The following is a 20,171-nucleotide window of genomic DNA, read 5'->3' as shown; positions in this document are numbered from 1 at the left end:
GAGTTGTGCTGCCCTATCCCATTCCAGGTACAATTTGGGTAATTCAGAACAGGCAATCAGCAAATCCAGCCTTGGGACACAGCAACAGTCTGCACTTGTGCCTCCTGGAAGTGACTCAGGATGAGACATCCCCGCCCTCAGAAGCACCAGGATGATGTTTTTTTCCCAAGCCAAGCCACTCAGGTATTTAATGGTGACACTGAGGGCTTCATTCACGCAAAACTTCAGAGCAATTTTGGATGTGCTCTGGTTCAGTCTCGGACATCAGAAGGAGCTGAACCTCCATCCTTCCACAGGGTGATCTGAAGGGCCTGTGAAGGGCAGGGGACAGGACTCATTTTACTGCTGGGGCCAGGTCACATCACTTGTTTCAATCTCCATGTTTTGAGAGTGGGTGTGGAGAGATCACTTTCTCCAACAGCACAAGATACTCCAAAAGGAAGGAGGCAGAAGGGGAGAGCTTTCATTTTGGCTTTACTGTCCAGAGTGTGGAGCAGCCTGAAGGAATTGATCTGATGTAGGCAGGGAGAAGTGTGGGAAGGAAAAGCTGAGGATAATACCTTATGTATCACTGGGAACTCTGAGGAACTACAGAACAGATCTGAAGACACCAAAACCTTTGCAGTGATGTGAGATAGATGCTCAGGCCTCAGCCCATCAGCATCTCTCCAGTGTACACAGACAGGAAAGCTCTGCCACAAGGAGGTGGTAGAGATTTTTGAGTTTTTCATGATACTTTTCATGAACTCTTTATCTCCTCAAAACATCATCTGGGAAACTCCATAGGTGCAGGTGTATCAAAAGAGCCAGGAGTTTATCATTTGCAAGAAAGCTGCCTTTAGAAGTGCCCAATAGTGCAGATTTATTGTGTGTGCTCCCTTGTGGGTCCTGCTGATGTCAAAAGCCATTGAAAAACCATCACAGACAACCTCAGAAGAGATTTCTGACACCACATCATGAGCTCAGTACTGTCCTGACCACCACGCATCCAGATACTTCCATGTCAGTGCATCTGCCTGGTCACTTCCAGCCTCTAGACCCAGGGCAGGGATAAATACACAAAATCTTTACCAGATGCTCAAAAAACTGGTGTGGATCTCATGCCAGCTGAGTCCTGAGCCTCAGCACAGAACTCCAGTTCCAAAGCCTGCTCAGGGATCAAGTCCTGGTTTGAATGGGAAGGGCAGGAAAGCAGCTCCTTGGAAATACCAACACAGATTTATTCCAAAAAGTACCCTATGTCCTGTACAAATAATGATTTCATTTTCCTATCCCTACCACTGCAGTCACACTGGAATCTGGAAGTCAGCAGATTTTGTCAGTCTGAATTCTCACTACTCCCAAGAAAGATCTGCCGGTGCATGTGGCCACAGCTCTACTGAAAAGAGCAGAAGAATTTAGTTGGGTGGTTTATCATTCTCAGCTGAAGAAGGGGGAGTTGAAACAATAGAGCAATGGATATTGCTGTGTATCTCTAGCTGCTAAAGGAAAAGGCAAAAACATGGGCAGTACTTTGTAAAAACAGGTCTCAGCCCATCTCCAGGGATGCAGAACACAGTGGCCACGTGCTATTTGCATTTATATGGAATTCTGTAACTTTTAGTCTGATTTTGTCATTGAGACTGAGCAGTCTGGGATGATCCTTAGGGAGCAAATACCTGCAGCAACCTGCTGCAATTTCAACTGAGTCTCTTCTCTGCTTCCCTCCCTTTGAAACAGGCATCAATACATTGACAGTGCTACTGCTAAATAAATGTTTCCAGGAAATGTTTGAGTGTGGGCTCAGGGGAATAACTACGTCCCCTTGCTATTTGCAAACAAAAATGATGAGTGCCCTGAAAGCTCCTTTCTTGCTGCCTTTAGTTGAATGAATGCACTGAGCTGGGGGCTTTCATTTTTATCCAGCGTGGGGGAAATTGTTAATTGCCCTCCCAATTCCTGGTGTCCCAGGTGGATCAGAGCATGGATACATCCATACAAACTGCTTTGGAACATGCAGACTGCTCTGGCAGCTTTCTCCTCCATCCTTAATGCCTTCTTTGTGCCATGGTTTTGGAAAGAATTGATTGTTTCTTGTTCTGCCTCCCATCAATGAAATCAACTGGCATTAAAAAAGCTGCCTCGCTCATTGCCAAATCAGATCCTTTTAATATCTGGTGGTGCTCTGAAGTGTGTTGGAACTGGGTTTCCACTTTTGGTCCAAGCTGGAATCTCCCCAGTGTTCAAACAGAGGTGGAGGGAAAGCTCTTAAAACTGAGCTGCCAACTTGAGGCATCTTTACACTAAATAATTCCATATTGTCAAGGAGTCCTTTCGACCTTGAGCCCATCCTTCATCCTGGTGTGCAGGAGGCAGATTAAGCAAGAACTGGCTTTGCTCCAGTGATTTTCATGGTGCCACTTCAGAGGACAATTAAAGGAACTTCAAATGCCATAGATTTTCTTTTCCCTATCTATGGGTCCAGCTTCTTCATGTTTATGCTGGTTTTACACCAGTGTGATTTGTCTGAATGGAGAACTGGATCCATAACACACAAAATAATTTTCTCCAAATGACAGGAGAGAAGTCCTCTTGGCCATGATTTTTTAAAGGTTCTTTCTAAGGTATAATCCAAGCCAAAATGATACATTCTTGTTTAAAAAAAACAGTGTATTGGAAGGATGAAAACAGCTAATTTGGAACGATCAACTTGTAATTAAGTTTTCACTTAAAACTCTCACTTGGCATTAAACAATCCTCTGTGTGAGTGCTTTTTTCCCTTTTTCACACATTCACAGGCTCACAGGTAAGCTGCATGACAGACCACAGCTGCCTGTTGTTTTTTCTTTTATCTCTCAATCCTCATAACAACACAGGGCAGAACCTCCTCAAAGAGATGAGATGACAGGTTTGGCAGCAACCTCAGCTCATGGTGAAAAATATCCCCACCTCAGGTGGACTGGGGAGGTAGGTGGAGGATGATGGAGGAGAAGGGCATGGAATTGGCATGGGAAAGAGGAGAACTGGGTTGTGTTCCTCAAAGCCTGTGGTTGATCTGCTAAGGGATCTGAGGCAAACACTTCAACTCTCAGCATTTTTTGCCCCCTGCATCTTTCCCTAAATCCTGAAGTCATCAGGCTCTGGGGTGACCTTATTGAGGTTTTCAGTACCTAAAGGGGTTCCAAGAGAGCTGGAGAGAGAATTTGGATAAGGGCATGGAGTGACAGGACAAGAGGGAATGGCTTCACACTGCCAGAGGGCAGGATTAGCTCAGATTTTAGGGAGAAATTCTTCCCTGTGAGGGTGGTGAGGCCCTGGCACAGGGTGCCCAGAGAAGCTGTGGCTGCCCCATCCCTGGCAGTGTCCCAGGCCAGGTTGGGTTGGAGCAACCAGGGATAGTGGAAGGTGTTCCTGCCCATGGCAGGAGGTGGAACAAGAAGATTTTTCAACCCAAACCACTCTCTGTTTCTCTGCTGCCCATGACCATTTGGGCTGTTGGTCCAACATGGGGAGCTCTGAGCTGTCACCTTTGGGTCTTTAGGGTATCTTGCAACACACATAAAGAACTGAAGGAGGAAATGATGCCTCTTGCCTCACAGAGGTGGTGTGGTCAGAAAATGGGCAGATGAGGAGAGGTCTGCCCTTCAGGCTCTGCTCACATGAGGACACTCATGGTCTCATGACAGCCCCATCCAGAGGGATTTGAAAAGCAGCTGTGAAGTACACCCAGACTCTTGTTCCTTTCTATTTGAGGCTGTCTGGGAAAGCTGTGAGCAGCAAAAAAGACACTGGGGCTGTCTGCAGAATCAGCAAGATGATCAGGAGACATTTACATTGTTCTCTCACTTGAGAAGTTATTTTTGCAACCATATGGCCTAGAGTTAAGTGTGGGTTTTTTATTTAATTTTTTTAAACACTGTGGCCAAATTCTGTGGCCAGTAAGGCTTTTTTTTTTTTTTTTTTTTTTTTTTTTGAGAAAAACACTTATTTGTGAGATCTGGGGGAAATTCACCCTGTACAATAAGTTACAGGTTAAATTGATGCTTTTAAAGCTCCTTTCTGGATCAACCCTCACATTTAAGTCACAAAATGGTAAATGCACAAATCTCTCTGCAAAATGACTTCAGCATATTTATGCAAATAGTGACTTTGATGGCCCTGTTAACTTGAAGAGAGGAAACAAATCCCCATGTGCCCCTCACCATGTGTCTTTTTCTTGGTAATAAATGTAGTTAATACATCTTGCTCACCAAGGTTTCCTCTGCACACCTTTAATTGTATCTTGCAAAAAGCCCAATTGCAGAGAAAGTAATTTGCTTGATCCTTCTGAAAAGAAAAATAGTCAGCATAGTATGAATTCAGAAACAATACAGAGCTGCAATTCATTATAAGCTTTCAACCAGACAGAAGGTATCACTGTGCATCCATTGCACAGAGTGATGTTGGAAGGGAACCACAGGCAGGAGCAATTTCAAGAATGGCTTTGCTTGTATTATCATCTAGTGATGTTTAAACATGCACAGCATGTCCTTAAAAGCCTAGGGATAAGAGGAGGAGAGGAGATGAAAAATTAAGCCTGAACTAAGGTGTTTGGAAAGCTTGAAGCTTAGAGTTGTTTCTGGGTACATCAGTTTAACCTTCAAATGAACCAGCCATTCCTTTCCTTCTCTTCAAAGTAACACTTTCAAGTCCCAAAATTTGACTTTGAAGCTGAGATCAATGCTGGTAATGTTCTCATAACACCAACTCCCACTGGAGGTGAAATTGGGAAAGGGGGGGAGACTTGTGGTTTGTTCAGAGATTCCACACAACAAACGAAGCAAGTGATTTTTGCATCAACTGTGCTTCCCTAAGTAGGACAAGGAATTTTAATCCTGCAGAAGAGCTTAGAGTCTCACCAGCTCCTACTGAAGCCCTCTCAAAGCCAACTAATATCTGGTCAGCACCTCTCAAAGCCAACTAATATCTGGTCTGGGTCTCAGCTGCTCTGTCCCACAGTCTGGGAAATCCTGGAGGGGTGAGGGCTGCTTATGGCACTCCACAGATTAGAAGTAAAAGCAAGTATCAGTTGGTGTAAATTTGCCATGCAGGGGTCTGTGCTTCTGTTGGACAAATACAAAAAAGTCTATGCATTGAAAAGCATGAAAAGTCACTGATCTTGTTTCATAGCTATTTTAAAAGGGGATGGTGAAATGAGCTGTGCCTTGAATTCCTGAGTTATTGTGGTGGTTTGATTTATGGCTGATTTGTAACTGCCCTTAGTATTACCCAGCACCAGGGCAAGAGAGAAGAAATCAAGATCAAAAGGGTATTTAATATTGCAAGTGCATTTTCATATCTGCATCCACACACCACAAAACCTTGATCTTCAAAGCACTGTGCAAACACTAACCAGCTAATGACTCCCTGAGCAAAGCTACAGCAACGGCTATTTTTAATACATCTATTATTTGTTTGTGCTCATAAAAGGCAGTTTTGTGCCATCAGCTTATTTAGCCAAGCACAGAACAGAGAAAAACGAATGTGAGCAGAGGAAGAAGCAAAGGATGTGGAATGTCTTGACTGGGTTCCCCATGTTCCAGTTAATGAAAATGACTGGATGGAAAAGGTGTAAGTGAAGGTAAGCGTGACACAGCCACAAAAAAAAAAAAAAAAAAGTGAGTTGATTTCTGGATAGAAGTACAGTTTAAAGGAAAAAGGCTGGTTGCTAATGGTCCTTTCAGTCTAGCAGAGAGAAGCGTGGCAAGGACCTGAGGCACGAAAAGTCAAGTAATTCAAAGCCTAATTGTTGCCAGAGGCAGAATTAGCTTCTAGAATTAGTACCAAATCCAAATGGTGAATTTGTCACTTCTTTTTTTTTCAAATGCAGGCAAGGACTTTGTGGACGTTGTACGGAGAGATGTTAAAGCAGATGTACAACCTGTCTGGGTAGCTGAGGGCAGATATCCCTTTTCTTCCTCTCTCCCAGTGTGGAATAGCAGAGCTGACACCGCTGAGGCACCGTTTCCAAGTGACACAGACAGAGATGGGCTCCTCTGGAGGGACGTGACAAAGGTGTCAGATCAGAGGGCTGGAGCTCCTCTGACATGGGGACAGGCTGGGAGAGCCGGGGCTGTCCAGCCTGGAGAAAAGAAGCCTCTGGAAGGACCTTAGAGCCCCTTCCAGGGCTAAAGGGACTCCAAGAGCGCTTGGCTGGGACTTTGGACAAGGGCATGGAGTGGCAGGACAAGGGGGAATGGCTTCAAACTGCCAGAGGCCTGGGCTAGATGGGATATTGGGAAGAAATTCCTCCCTGTGAGGGTGGAGAGGCCCTGGCACAGGCTGCCCAGAGGAGCTGTGGCTGCCCCTGGATCCCTGGCAATGTTCCAGGCCAGGTGGGACAGGTCTTGGAGCAACCTGGCATAGTGGAAGGTCTCCCTGCCATGGCAGGGAGTGAAAATGGATGAGCTTTGAGGTCCTTCCCAACCCAAACCATCCCATGACATGCACAGCATGGAGCGGTGAAACCTTGTCCCCTCAGGGTCGGAATGAAAGGACTCTCTCCTTCCTCTGGCACCTGCGTGCAGGCCCCGGGGAGGGTGTCACATCTGCGGGCCTGATCCTGCAGGGGCACTTCAGGACACCCTCCCGTCCTGCAGCTCCCGGAGCGCGGGGCAGCGCTGCCCGTGCCGGGGCTTTGGGCAGTGACGGGGTGACAGCGGCGGTCACACAGCCACAGCGACCCAACCGGGGGACAAGAGACCCCTGAGCGTGCCGGGGGCACGATCCGACCCTCCGCCCCGCATCCCGCCCCACCTGAGGCCCGGCGGAGCCGCTCGCTGCCTGCCCGGCCCTCAGCGGAGGGCGGGGGCCGCGCTGCGGAGCCCGTCCTGCACCAGGCGGCGGAGGCAGAGCGAGCGCCCCGCCGGCACCGCGAGCTGCGGCGGCCGCGCTCCTCCTCCCCCTCCTCCTCCTCCTCCTCCTCCTGCTCCTGCTCCTGCTCGCCTCCTCTCCTTCCTCCCCCTCCTCCTGCTCCTGCTGCTGCTCCTGCCCTGCCGGCTGCGCTCGCCGTCCCGCCCGGCCGCCCCGCGCGGCTCCTTCCCTCTATGGATGGGAAGGCAGCACCCAACGGCGTGGCCACCATCGAGGACAGGATCCTGCGCATCACCGGCTACTATGGATATTACCCGGGATACTCCAGCCAGAAAAGTAAGGCTCCCTCCAGCCTCTCCGGCCCTTCGGGGGGGGTGTGTGTGTCGGCAGAGCCCCGAGGGTGCCCGTGCCCCCGCCAAGTGCTGCCGCATCCCTCGGGGTGAGTGTGGGGGCACAGGGCGCGGGGTGCCCGCTGTCCCCCGAGGGGACGCGGCGGCTCTGCGGCTGGAGACGGGGGCGGCGGCGCTTGGCCGCGGAACTTCGCGGCTCCCAGCCTCTCAGGGCTGGCGTCTTAGGGTTTATTTTTCATTTCCACCCCTCCCATCCCCAACCCCGCCGGGGTGGGCGGGGGGGGGGGTTCGCTCTCCGCCTGCCCCGCGCCCGCCGCACCGGGAAAGTTTCGGTCCCGGTGGGTCCCCCCGGGCGGGCGCTTCAGCTCCTGAATTATTCATCTTCCTCCCGAAACTAGTGAGATTTTTCCAGAAAAGTGGGGAGTTACCGACCATGGGGTGTTCCTTCGTGCCGCTGTAATGACAGAGACTTGTGGTTTAGGGGCTTGCTGTTGTTTCGGGGTCTTTCCTTTCTTTGGAGCGCGTTCTATTTATTTATTTCCCTTCAACGAAGACGCAGAAAATAAAGCAGGTGGTCCTTGCAGAAATTCCCCAATTTTCTTGCTTTTGAAGTTTTTAATTAGGAGCAGTGGGTTTCTAGCAGCTGGGAGAGCCTTAGTGGGTTTCTCTGGAATTCTGGCAGTCCCAGCACTCTGTTGGATGGGGAAAGTTTGGCTAATGAAAGAAATGATTCATTTTTACCACCAAGGAAGCGTGTGCAATCAGGTTTTATTGTATTAGTAGTTGCTTTGCAGTTGGCAAAATTATGACATGCCATAGCTTAATGGGCAGAAGAGGAATTGAGGCAAAGTGAGAGGCAAAATAAAGGAAAGGCAAGGACCCCACTTGGGTGAGGTGAGCACCAAGGAGGAGACTTTCTTCTGCATATTCCCTTTGGAATATTCTGCTTTCCAGAGCAGCCAGTGCAGTATTCTCCAGCTCCAATGCAATAATAAACCAAAACACTATTAATAAACTGCTAATATAAGAAAAACACATCTGTGGGCTTTTTATGGTGGAAGAAAGCCATGCATTGGAGCCACTTAATAAATAAAAATTCCAATGTGCAATAGTCAGCTGAAAAATCCAAGTCAAGCCCAGAGGTTTTATCCATCTGTCATTTGTGGCATGCTAACAGCATGACAGGTGTTATGGGCATTTATTTGATGAGGTCACTTGTTTTATCTGCAGTCAGAGGAGTGGGGAAGAAGCGCTGGACAATCTGGAGGTGTGGCTAAATGTCAGTCCAGGGACTAGTTAAGTCTGAGTCAGGTGGGACCTGTGTCCCAAATTCTGTAGTGGCTCCACAGTATCTCTACAGTGTGATTTACCAGAGAAGGGTGAGGATTCTGGCTTAATAGTTGGTTGCAAGTTTGCTTGGGTGGCAGAATGCAATTTTTCAGTCTGCAGCAACACTCCCACTCTCTTATCAAGTTATAGATCTGAATCCAGTGTTGTCAATCCAAGTGCTCTGTGTGGTGCAGTGGGAATGGCAGGAGAGTGCTGCCTGGACAGAGAAAAGCTCTCTTAGACCAGGCTCTGCAGATGCTACAAACTGCATCTGCTGAAAAACTAGAAAAAACATGCCAGGAGAGGCCAAGGCTTTCAGAAGTTCTGACTCTTGGGATTTTACTGCAGGTCTCCTGGCCTTTTGTGCCCTTCTGGCTGGGTGCTAAGGCAAAACAAAATGATCAGTAGCTCATGTTTTGCTGTTTGAAGAAAATCAGCAAAATTTGTGGTTGTCATGTTTAAAGAGGAAAACTGCAGGTGTGTAAATCAGAAGTATTCCAATACTTCAATGCCTTTGGGTAAATGAAATACATGAACCCCTTCTAAGTTGTGAATGCTTTTTAAAACAATCTCCTAAGTTTTGGAACCATCATCATAATTTTTGGAGTGCTTGCAGTTGGCTGATGACTGCTTTACCCTCATGGCTGTGTGGTTTGGGTTTATGAATGTTTCTGCAAAGATGTTCTGGCCTTACCCAAGGTAAAACCAGGCATCCTTCAGGCACCATGAACACACATCCCCCTGGCACTCAGCAAGAGTCACTCTTGGAGGTCCTGGCTTGGAGTTCTTACTCTGTTCCTGTGTCTTGGCCAACTTATTGCCTTTGAGAGGTGCTGCTTCAAAGTTCTGTTGACTGACAGCTCTTGTCATGGCTAATTGTTCACAGAGATGCAGCACTGTAAACATGCAAGGTGGGGAGTTTGTAGCCCTAATTATTAATGGATTTGATATCTCAGTTTATTTCAGTGAGGGCATGATTTTTGTCACCACTATCCAAACTCACTTTTAGTTCAGGTGGACAATGCTGGTGGCACTCAGCATGCTCAGAATTCCAGGGAGGTTGTGTCCATACCCTCCCCAGTGCCAGAGGGACCCTTTTCCTGTCACTGCACGTGCAGTCACCTGCTTGTGCTGTCACCTTGCTCCTGCCTGGCTCTGGAGCATGCCTGAGGATGAGCTGTTGTCCCCAGGGTGGCTTTGTGCTCTCTGCTTCTGAGCAGAGAGCTGGCCAGGCACCAGATGGGGGGACATGATTTGGGTGGTGACAGCCTGCTGATGGTCACCACCTTCCTTGAGGCTGCTCTTTGTCCCCAGGCTGCAGTGCCCAGCTGGGGACAGAGAGATGCATTGAGGGAAGTTGAAGGCAGCAGGGGGTGGCTGCTGTTCTGCTCACTCTTGGGGGGTACCTGGAAGATGAGAAGGAAAGCCCGAGGCTTTGTGAAATGTGCTGGTGATTTGCATCCCTCCTTCAGTGGATTGGCTTTAATTCCATGGTCTAACAGGAGATCATGGCATGGTTTCTGTGGGGAAGGCTGAGGACTGCTCACAAATAGCCATGAAATCTAATGTTAAAGAACTGTGGTGTTCAAGACCTGTTATCAACAAAGAACTGCAATATTTTCTAGTGACTTGTGCCTCATCATCCATATTTGTGTGCATTAACCTACTTCAGACGTGGGGTGTGCATGTGATGATTCTTTTATTAATTTTAAGTCAGGCACTTTGATAATTTTATTTATCCTTAAAAAAGTTGCAAGAGAAGGAAAATATCTGTTTTATTTCTCTGTAAATCATCTGAATGAGCAGGAAAAAATGTATTTTGGTCTGGTATTTACATCTGTGCCTATTGCAAAAATCCTATATCCTGTCTAATAAAATAAAGATACAAATTTTTCCCCCCTCTACTTTGTGCTGAGATGGAAAGGGCTCTTTCTGATCCCAGTCAGCTTGGGATTCATGGCTTGATCCCCCACTTCTTGCATTTTAAATGTGCAGACTCTGTAGGAGATATCTGGCTTTTGTGAAAGGGAGGGGGGGCTGTGTCTCTCTCCCAGCCAATTTCTTTGGAATTCACAATTTCCAGGGCATGGTGCTGTTGTAGATCAGATGTTCCATCCTCTGACCTGGGGCTGCAGATGGTGTTCCCATGTAAGCTCCCCTTGTCTCCATGTTTCCCTGTGTGCAATTTCATTTGGTCTGATGCGACTTTATCATCTACACAAACAGTGGGAGACTCTGTTCCCTCTCATGACCTTTGCTGTGACTTCTCATTCTTCTCTGACTTTTCTGCTGGCAATACAATCACGTTTAGTGTCTCCAGGGTCAAGAGAACCCTTTGGGTTTTTTTGTGCATTTTGAGTTTTGTTTTTTTGTTTTTCTTTCCTTTCCTCCCCCCATTCTTTCCCACTGCCACCCCATCTGCCTTTCATCTCAGTACTGAAACCTTTTTTACTTTCGCACTGCAAAGTTCCTCTCCTTCAAGTCTGTCCTAACACCTCTTCTGTGCCTTCTGCTGAATTAAAACTGCTCCAGTCAACGTTTCTCATCTCTGATCTTCATCAACTTCACCAAATCAAGTTTCTGCCTGTGTTGTCTTTCTGATGGAGCCCTTCCCACTATCCACAAAGCCTTATGTCCTGCAGGATGCTCTCAGCATCTCAGATCTGCATTTCTGTAGTGCTGCTTTTTCAGGCCTGGATGAGCACAGCACAACTGGACTGAAAATGCAGTGGTTCCTCTCATGGGCCATCACCACCTTCTTTTCATCCTGCTTGGAGAGCTTCTCTTAACGTGCACTTGTGGCTAGAGGGTTTGATTCCCACCCCTTCAGGTTATGAACACCCATCTCCTTCAGGCACTTGCTGGACTTTTAAATGAGTTCTTTTGGGCATTAGCCTATGCTGATTCCATCTCCCCTTTTCCTCTCCTTCAGGCCTGACCTGAAGCCATGGAGTTGTGTAAGCTGCTGGAAGCAGAAGGTGCTGTCACGTGTCTGTGCAGCAGCAGGACTGTGACATTGGGCTCACAGTGGGACACTGGGTGACCATGCCTCTGGTGGTGTCTGCCAGGGAGCTGGAGAGCCCTTCCAGCGGCGTGTGACCTTAGCAGGGCTTGGGGAAACGCTGAACCTGTCCTTGCCATGAGCACAGTGGCTGTCAGGACCAAGCTGTGTGTTTTTCCTACTCCCCTGCAGAACAGCTCTAGCAAAGATCTTTGGTTTAATTTGGCAAGTTCAGCCTCAAGTCAGCAATCTGAACTTAAGCACCTACTTAAGTCTGAACTTGCGCTAAACCACCGGGCTTTGAGAATGCGTTCAAAGTTAAGCCCCTGCTTAATTGCTTTGCCTTAATAAGGCTGGGATTAAGGCGTGCTGAGCCAGCATCAGTGGCTTGACAATTCAGCTCTTGCTCCCTGTGCAGAGGAAAAGGCTGTGGAGGGAAAAGCTACCCCTGAAACACTGGAGAGAATTTTCTCTTGGTTATCACAGCAGCTGTGCCAGCAGCTCTGCTGCAGTACAAATCACATGGCAAACCCAGATCATCTCTGTGCTTGCTGAGCACCCTGCTCTCCTGGTGGCTTGTCACTTCCAGAGAGGGGAACAAAGTCTCCTTCTGTTCACTGGAGGCACCCAGCTGCTCCTCCAGCAGTTCCCAGAGCCCTGTCAGGCACCATGGGAGGCTGGAAAGGGGCACTGGAGGAAAACTGCTTTGAAATTTGTGCTGGATGAGGCTGGTTTTGTTGAGCTGTGTTTGAGGGGTCTGGGAGGGAGGAAGCAGTGTCTGAATGTCTCTGTGAGTTGCAGCCTGGGGGCTGTGTTGGCTTGTACCACTTGTGGCAGCTGTCCCTGTGCCACCTGGTAGCATTTGGGTTGCAGGGACTCCAGATGCAAGGCTAGCCTGGAATGAGCTTTATTTCAAAGCCTTCCCTTTCCCCACTGGACAGGGGCTTTCCACAGGAGGGCTGTGCCCTGGGAGGGCATGCAGCAGTGAAGGCTGGATTGCAAATTTCCAGTTTAACAGTGTCACCTCCTTAACTCTGGGGCACAAATGGATGTCATGGCACAGGATGCAGTCCTGTCACAGTTGCTTTTTCTCACAGACTTGTCTCTCTGTTTGGATGAAAAAAAAAAAAAGGCTGTATATCAGCATTGGTAGCAGTAACTTATGAAGTAATTTCTTTCAGCAAAACAGTTTTTATAAATACTCCTTTGCTGACTAATATTGGCAAGACCAGGTTTGTTTTCTTTAGTGGAATAGGGCCAGGCTTTGTGTGGGTTTCTGTTTGTGCTGGAAGGGGATGGCCTGGCAGCCTTGCACTGGTAGCTGGAATATGGGACCTTCCCCTCACCTGGGGACATCAGTTGTTGTGGAAGTTGAAGGGTCTCATCAGCTGGGAGGAGAGGAAACTGCTTCAGCCCTTGGCCTTCCCTCAGGGGCTGATTTATTCCCTTGGGGGCAAATCCCTGAGGAGCTCAGCTGTGGAACTGGGCACGGATACGGTTGTGAACATCTGTGGGCAGGAGGGATGAAGCCAAATTGGGAAGGACACCGTGATGAGCAGGACAGTGAAGAGCATATCCTTGCAAGAGGGGCTGATAGAGCTGGGCCTTCCCACGCCAGGATGGGAACAGGGCTGCTGCTCCAAGCACATCTTGGGAGGATGAACAAGGAAATGCAGGAAAGAAGAGTTATTTAAACTGAAATTGCATGTTGGCACACAGGCAAATGAGTAGGAACAGGCCATGAATAAATTAAGGCTGGAAATTAGCAGAAAGTTGAGAGTAATGGCCAAAAATCTTGCACAGTCTTATGTATTTAAATAAGAATTATTTCCCAAGCTCTAAAGATGCCTCATAAAGACGTCTGCCAAGATTTTAAGAAAAATTGCCCCTATTTGGCAGGGAAAATTGAGACAGTAAGATGGGGGGAGTGATGCTAATTTGCCAGAGGTTGTTCAGAACAAGCCATAACTTTGATGGAGTGATCTCTGTCTCCACTGGTGCCTGCACAGCAAGCCTGGTGCTGTAGCTGGCCTGGTGCTAAAGGTGGAGGAGGTGCTCTCTGTAACTTGGTAGCTTTCTAAATGTGCTCTCTTCTTGCTTTTGAGTTCTTCTGCCCTTCTGTGCTCATTCTGGGTCACCAGTGGTGATCCCAGGGCTCAGTGTTGGGCCCACTCCTGTTTAATAACTTTACTGATGATCTGGCTGAGGGGTTGAGTGTCCCTTCAGTAAGTGTGTGGATGGCACCAAGTTGTGTGGGAGTGTGGATCTGCTGGAGGGCAGGAGGGCTCTGCAGGGGGATCTGGACAGGCTGGATCCATGGGCTGAGGACAGCTGTGTGAGTTTCAGGAAGACCAGGTCATGCACTTTGGCCACGACAACCCCATGCAGAGTTACAGGCTGGGACAGAGTGTTTGGAAAGCTGGAAAAGTAACTGGGGGTGCTGGTCTACAGTGGCTGGACATGAACCCAGGTGTGCCCAGGTGGACAAGAGGCCAATGGCACCTGGCTTGGGTCAGCAGCAGAGTGTCCAGCAGGACCAGGGCAGTGACCATTCCCTGTGCTGGGCACTGCTGAGGCCACACCTCGAGTGCTGTGTCCAGTTCTGGGCCTCTCATGACAAGGAGGACATTGAGGGGCTGGAGTGTGTCCAGGGAGAGGAACAGAGCTGGGGAAAGGTACAAAGATTAAGTCATATAAATAGTGGCTGAGAAAGCTTGGGGGACTTGGCCTGGATAGAAGAAGGCTCAGGGGGAAACTTCTCATTCTCAGAACTCCCTGACAGGGGAATGCAGCTGAGGGGGGGTCAGACTCTGCTCCCAGGGAGCAAGGGACAGGATGAGAGGAAATGGCCTGAAACTGCGCCAAGGGAGGTTCAGGCTGGACATCAGGAGCAATTTCTTCATGGAAAGGGTTGTTAAGCAGTTGGATGGGCTGCCCATGGAGGTGGTGAAGACGTGCGTTCAAGGAACAGCTGCACGTGGCACTCAGTGCTCTGGTCTGGTTGACAGGATGGTGATTAGTCACAGGCTGGACTTGATCTCAGATGTCTTTTCCAACCTCAATGATTCTGTGATTGTCACAGAACGTCTTCCTGGCTGTCTGGCCCTCTGGGTGTTGGCCTGGATGGTGGCACAGTTCCTGACCCACTCCTGCCTCACCTGGTTCACCTGAGTGGCTTTAACCTTGCTCAGCGTGACACCATCATGGCTGCATGGAGCTGCACTTCCTTTTCTTGCTTTGCCTAAAAGTGTGGCTGCAGCACACAGCCCATGGGGAAATGACCTGGACCTGCGATGAGCTCCTCTGTGCTCTTCTGGAGTGCACAGAAGGGATACCCCTCATATTCATTGTCCTTTCAGCACTGTCTCCTTGACATTGCCTTCCCCATCTACTCAGGCAGGCAGCAGCAGGTTTGGTCCTGGTTGAATGTGGTAAAATGATATTGCCAAGTGGCAGATGGTTCTGACAGACTTCTATCCCCCCAGTGCTTGCATTCCTGTTTTTTAATAGTGGTTCTAAAGGTTTGCAATTATTTCTTCTGCACATTTGGAAATTGATGGGCTTTTGCTCAACTGCCTGCATGGGAATTCACCCATGAAAGTGAACTTACTGTTTATGGAAGGATTGGTGGCAAGAATTTTTTCACATAAACCTGCTGCTGAATGATCACAGCAATGAATAATGAAAATGCCTGCAAAACAAAAGAAAGTCAGTGTCTCTTTGTGGCAAATGTGAGAATACGGTGGGGGGAACAAAAAGCAAAGTGCTTAACTGGGTGGTTAAATTACGTACCAAGTGGACCAGCACTACTTAGTGAGACTGAAAATTGTTTTTTCTTGTGGTGAGGTGAAGTGAGACTCCCTGGTGGGCAAACGTTTGGGCTGGCCCTGTGCAGAGTGGCAGATTTCACTGCAGGGAGGTAGAAGCTGTAAGGTTATGCTGAGCTAATGCCCAGGGTATGGCTTTCACAGAGCTGTAAGTGACAGCAGCCCAGGCACTTCCAGTGCCAGCAGTGAATTTATTCCAAGGCATGCAGGATGTGCTCAATTGACAGGATTTGGTGTGCCTGCCACACAAAGACATTACTGATAGTCCTTTAAAAACATATTGATTCTTCATAGACCTCCCTTGCAGATGCTTTTGGTAAATTGGACTTGCCCTTTCCTGCATTCGGCTGGGCTGGATCAGGGGTAGCAGAGTGAGAGAGTGAGAAAGGTGCCTCTGCTGTCCTTTTTGTGCAGACAAGGAAGAAGATTATTTGCTCCTGTCCTGGGGCAAAGGAGGAGGTTTTGGCTCCAGGGTGGAATATGATGTTTCCTGCTGTTTCTGGTAATCTGAAATCTGTTCCTTGTCTCAAAGCTGTCCAGTCTGTTTTTTCTGATACAAGAAGAGCTCCCACGCCTGTTTAAGTTACCAACTACGTTTTAGGGGGAGAGGAAGGGAGAGGCAAGCACCAGCATGGCAGCTCATGAGTCATTAAAACTCCACTAAAACAGGTCTCCCAGATCCACTTTCAGACCAGTTTTAGTCCTGGCATTGAACTCTCCATCCAGAGTGAAAAAGACATTGTAGCTTGAGGCCAGCCCGGTGACTCTTCCAGTTTTATTCCCTTTTGCTGCTTATGGCACTGAACTGCTTGAGCAATTTCCTCATGAAGCTGTATCCAGTACAGCTCCCCCTCTTTGTGTGGAGGCTGAGTCTTCTGGGGCACTTCTAGGGCTAACACACCTCTATTATTAATGGGGTAGTTGGCAACTTAATGAAAAAATATATTGTCCTGCTGGGGACTGATTTTTCCTAGGATTCCTGGGAACACAACTCTGCAGACCCTTTCCAGTTAATGGGCATCATACACCTGAAAGTTCTGAGGACAGCACTGGAATCATCTGTGCCTGTGTAAGACAAGCATGAAACAGGGCTGGAACACATGTTCTCTGTCAGGGAGAGAAAATTAGTCCTCATGATGTGATTTATATTCTGCATCCTGAAGTGAGATGGCAGAGTTGTTACAATGCAGTGGACAAGTGCAGTCATTGCAAGACTTTTCTGAATGCTGGAACTTTAAAATCCTTTCTTAGATGAAGCTTGGCGTGTGGAGTGTGCAGCCCTGGAATTGTGTGGGTGCAGATTGGGGTTTTTCTCTGCAGTGCCAGAAATAACCTGTTGTGTGATACGTTACAGGGGCTAGGATTTGTAGCAGCTTGTGTGCAAGTGGGATGCTTCAAAGTGCTTCACCAGAGGAAATTCTTCAGTGCTGACAGCATGGATAACAGGAAGATGAACTTTCTGTAGTGTTTCTGCACCATGGTTTGGACTTCAACCTGAAGAGGGTTGGTTCTATGTGTGAGAAAGTTTTTGCTCAATGCTCAGTACTCAGTCACAAAGACCAGGTGGAAAATGATTGAACTTAGCATTTACCAGGGACATATTTGATGAAGTTTCCCAATTTTCTATCAAAAAAAAAGTGAGGGAAAAAAAAAAAAGTGAGGAATTAGATAAAAAGAAAAGGAAATATTTCAAGAACATTTCTGCTGAGGAAAAAGAATCGAGGTCTGAAATGTAACTAAAGAAGTGCCACATTTCACATGCATTGGAAAACAAGCCTTGGAGGAAGGAACAAAAGGCATTTTTCAGCTGAAAGACTGAGCTGAGCTGTTGTTGGTGTGCCAAGCCATATGTGTCCTGTCGAGGTGATTAATCCATACAAGCCCTGCCTTCTGTCCCTCTTCTTGGGGGGCCCTGTGGCACCGGGCACGGGTTTGTCTGTGCTTGTGCTCCACAAAGCAGGAGCACTGGGCTGATCTCAGTGTGCAGGGCAGTGCACAGCTGTCCTCTGACCTCCTTATGGAGCTGTGTGTCCAGGAATACAAATTCCTATGCTCATCTGCTCTGGGATGCAGCCCTGACTGGTTGTTCAAAGAGTCAGGAGTTGTCCTTCACCCATAAATGCTCTGCAGCAGGGGAAAGTGGTGAGGAGGCTGCTTAACAGGGTTTTCCAAGGCATCCTGTTTGTTTCAGTGCTGGAAAGGAGGTTAATTAGATCAAATTAGGGCAACTCTATTTCTAGCTGGGGTCTGTGCAGTGTTTTTGTGCACTTCTGCTTTGAAGTGAATTCAGAGCGACTGTTTTGAGCATCCTGAGGGAGAAAGGGGACACTGGCTGTGGCTTTAGAGAAGGCAGCCAGAAGAAAAGGTTTCTACATTTGGGCAGAATCAAGAGAACTTCCTTAAACTTAGATATTCACACCGTGCACAGGTACAGCAGTGACTCCTCTGAGAGCCAAAGACTCTTGGGCAGACCTGGAAATACCACTGGAGAGTGAGTGTCAAGCTGCAGGGCTGTCTGATTTTGTGTGCCTGACTTTTAGAGGCACTGCCTCGAAAATGTGCACCTTAATTATTATTGGTATAAAATATTTTTGCAGTTTAGTGAAGTTTTGTAGCACTTTGTGGAGATAAGAGATTCATTATAGTTTATTGCTTTAAGAAGGCAAAGAAAAGTGGGTGGTGCAGCTCCCAGATTTGCCCTGTGTAGGGGAATGGAGGGTAGAATAAACCCATCACTGTTGTTTTGCACATTATTAACAGATGTTGGCTTTGGGCTCGTATTTTAGCTGGAATCTCAGGTTTGCTGTAGGAACAGTAACTTGGCTGGGTTCAGATTTACTTTAGTTCCAAGGCTGCTCCCAGGTATGGGATGTTCACAGCTGAGGGTGTTTTTGGTTTAGTTGCAGGCAAAACTTAAGCCCTTTTAAACATGATTTTCTGTCTTTGGAGAACAATGTCAAGGTTCTGATAATTTTCAATGTCTTTTTTCTTCCTCTCCTTGGTGAAGGAGTGTGATACCTGGGAAATGATCAACTTAAGGCAGGAGAATCCTCTGGTGCTTTAATGACTGCTGCCCTTCACGTCTTCCATGTGGATGATGGATGGTGTGGGGCTGCCTAAAGCAAGTAATCTCATTCTGCTCATGATCTCCAAGTTTTTCTGTTTCCCCACTCGGTACTGTGGACAGAAACTGTAGTTTAGAGCAGCCTGAGTTGCCAAATATCCACCTTGCACACAAAGACAAGATTCACAGGACTTCATTTGAGGGTTACAGCCATCTTCTGTCCCATCCAGGTGTGTCTGAAAGCCAGCTGGAATTGCACAGTGCAGTTTGAGCTGGCTGTGTAGACACTTGGTGTTCTGCTGTATTTATCCTTTCCCTGTGTATTTTGGTGACTTTAGCCACTCTCCATGGTCCTGATTTTCCTCTTCATCCTATTGGCCTCCCTTCTCTCTGTGTCTGTGTGTTAGACTGGGCTGGTTGAAGGGATGATCTGAAAGGAAATGTATTTGGTGCCTTTGATGTGCAGAGCCTTTTTTTTTTTTCTTTCTTTATAGGTTATGAACAAAAATTGTCTGTGTATTCCCAAACTGAAGAATACATGATTGCTGTTCCAGCCTTCCTCTGAGAACGGGCTTTGACATCATTCATACTCTATAATTCATGGTATTTTTCTAGCAGTCTGTTAAGGTCTGCAGGAGAGTGAAAGGGCTGATTTAGAAAAGCAAGAATTGTCCTGTGCCTTCTGGTAGGTCTGTGACCGAGCAGGCTCCTGCTCTTTGGAGCTGTTACTGGGTCTCTTTTATCATGGAATAATTTCTCCTTCTCTTTGGAGTTGCTACTGGGTCTCTCTTTTATCACAGAATCATTTTTTAAAGGATGATGTTGTTTTCTTTAATGTAAGCACTTGCTCCTTGTCAAACACATCCTCATATGCCCCGTTAGGACTTTGCGCCTCGTTCCGGGGTGTTTTAAAAGCAGATTACAGAACGTCTTGTAACTCTCAGCTGTTGGTTTTTTTAACCTGGTTTCTTAAGGAAACAAGGCTTATATGAACACCCATCTCTCCCCCACTACTCCCTCCCCGTGTAATTTCTGAATCTGTTGGCCAAATCCAAATAGAATTACCAGGAATTAGAGAGCACAAAAGTTCTGAAGCCTTGATGGACCGTATAAAAACACAGCTAGAAATCGGGGGCTCTTGGTTCTCCCACAGTGGGAAAGCTTGGGAAAGCTGTAGGATTACCTCATTCCTGGAGATGAGATGTGCTGCACACAATTTTTGGGGATCTTATCAAAGACACATCTAGCTAACCTCCAGCTTCACACAGTGACCAACAGGAGATGTGTGGGGAAGAGAATAAAGGAGGTTCCTGGTTGTTTCCATCCACCGTTGATCTGTGCTTTGGGAAGTTCTTGGTGTTTGTCTATTTTAGTAGCTTTTGATGGCTGTTTCTTCCATGAGTCTGTAAGGATGTGACGTTGTCCATTTTGCTGTTGTAGGATTTCTTTTCTCTGTTGCTGCTGGCTCTTTGGGTGTGGCTCTTCTGCTGAGGAATGAGGGTGGCTCCCATGAAATCTTGAAAGCAGGTCCTTCCCACCCCCTGATTTTGTGGAGAGAGGGGAGGAGAAAGAGAACAAAATGTTGGCCTGTTAACTGTGAATAAACATCCTGCGGAGCTAACACATGGTTTATTTCATAATTCCTTCCAGCACTGAGATAAGATACTATCCTGGGAGGAGAGAAATTGGCTTTGGACTGTTTGGCTGCTTCCTCAGGCTGTAGTGGGATGCCAGGAGCCTCACAGGGTACACCTGCCTTTGTTTGGGAC

General features: G+C 47.6%; 1 protein-coding gene across 2 annotated transcripts in view; it reads left to right on the top strand.

The window, feature by feature from the left end:
* Positions 1-6,964: 6,964 nt before the first annotated feature.
* SLC35F4 (solute carrier family 35 member F4) overlaps positions 6,965-20,171 on the top strand; it is a 116,995-nt gene continuing 103,788 nt past the window's right edge. For both annotated transcript variants that reach the window (XM_053981295.1, XM_053981293.1), the window contains exon 1: positions 6,965-7,167. In XM_053981295.1, coding sequence (XP_053837270.1) covers positions 7,065-7,167 — 103 coding nt within the window. In that variant the 5' untranslated portion in view covers positions 6,965-7,064. The remainder of the gene's footprint in view (positions 7,168-20,171) is intronic.

This window comes from Vidua macroura, chromosome 6 (assembly GCF_024509145.1).
Source record: "Vidua macroura isolate BioBank_ID:100142 chromosome 6, ASM2450914v1, whole genome shotgun sequence".
Lineage (NCBI taxonomy): Eukaryota > Metazoa > Chordata > Aves > Passeriformes > Viduidae > Vidua > Vidua macroura.
Note: the sequence above shows the minus strand (reverse complement) of the source record. Positions and strands in the feature narration are given on the sequence as shown.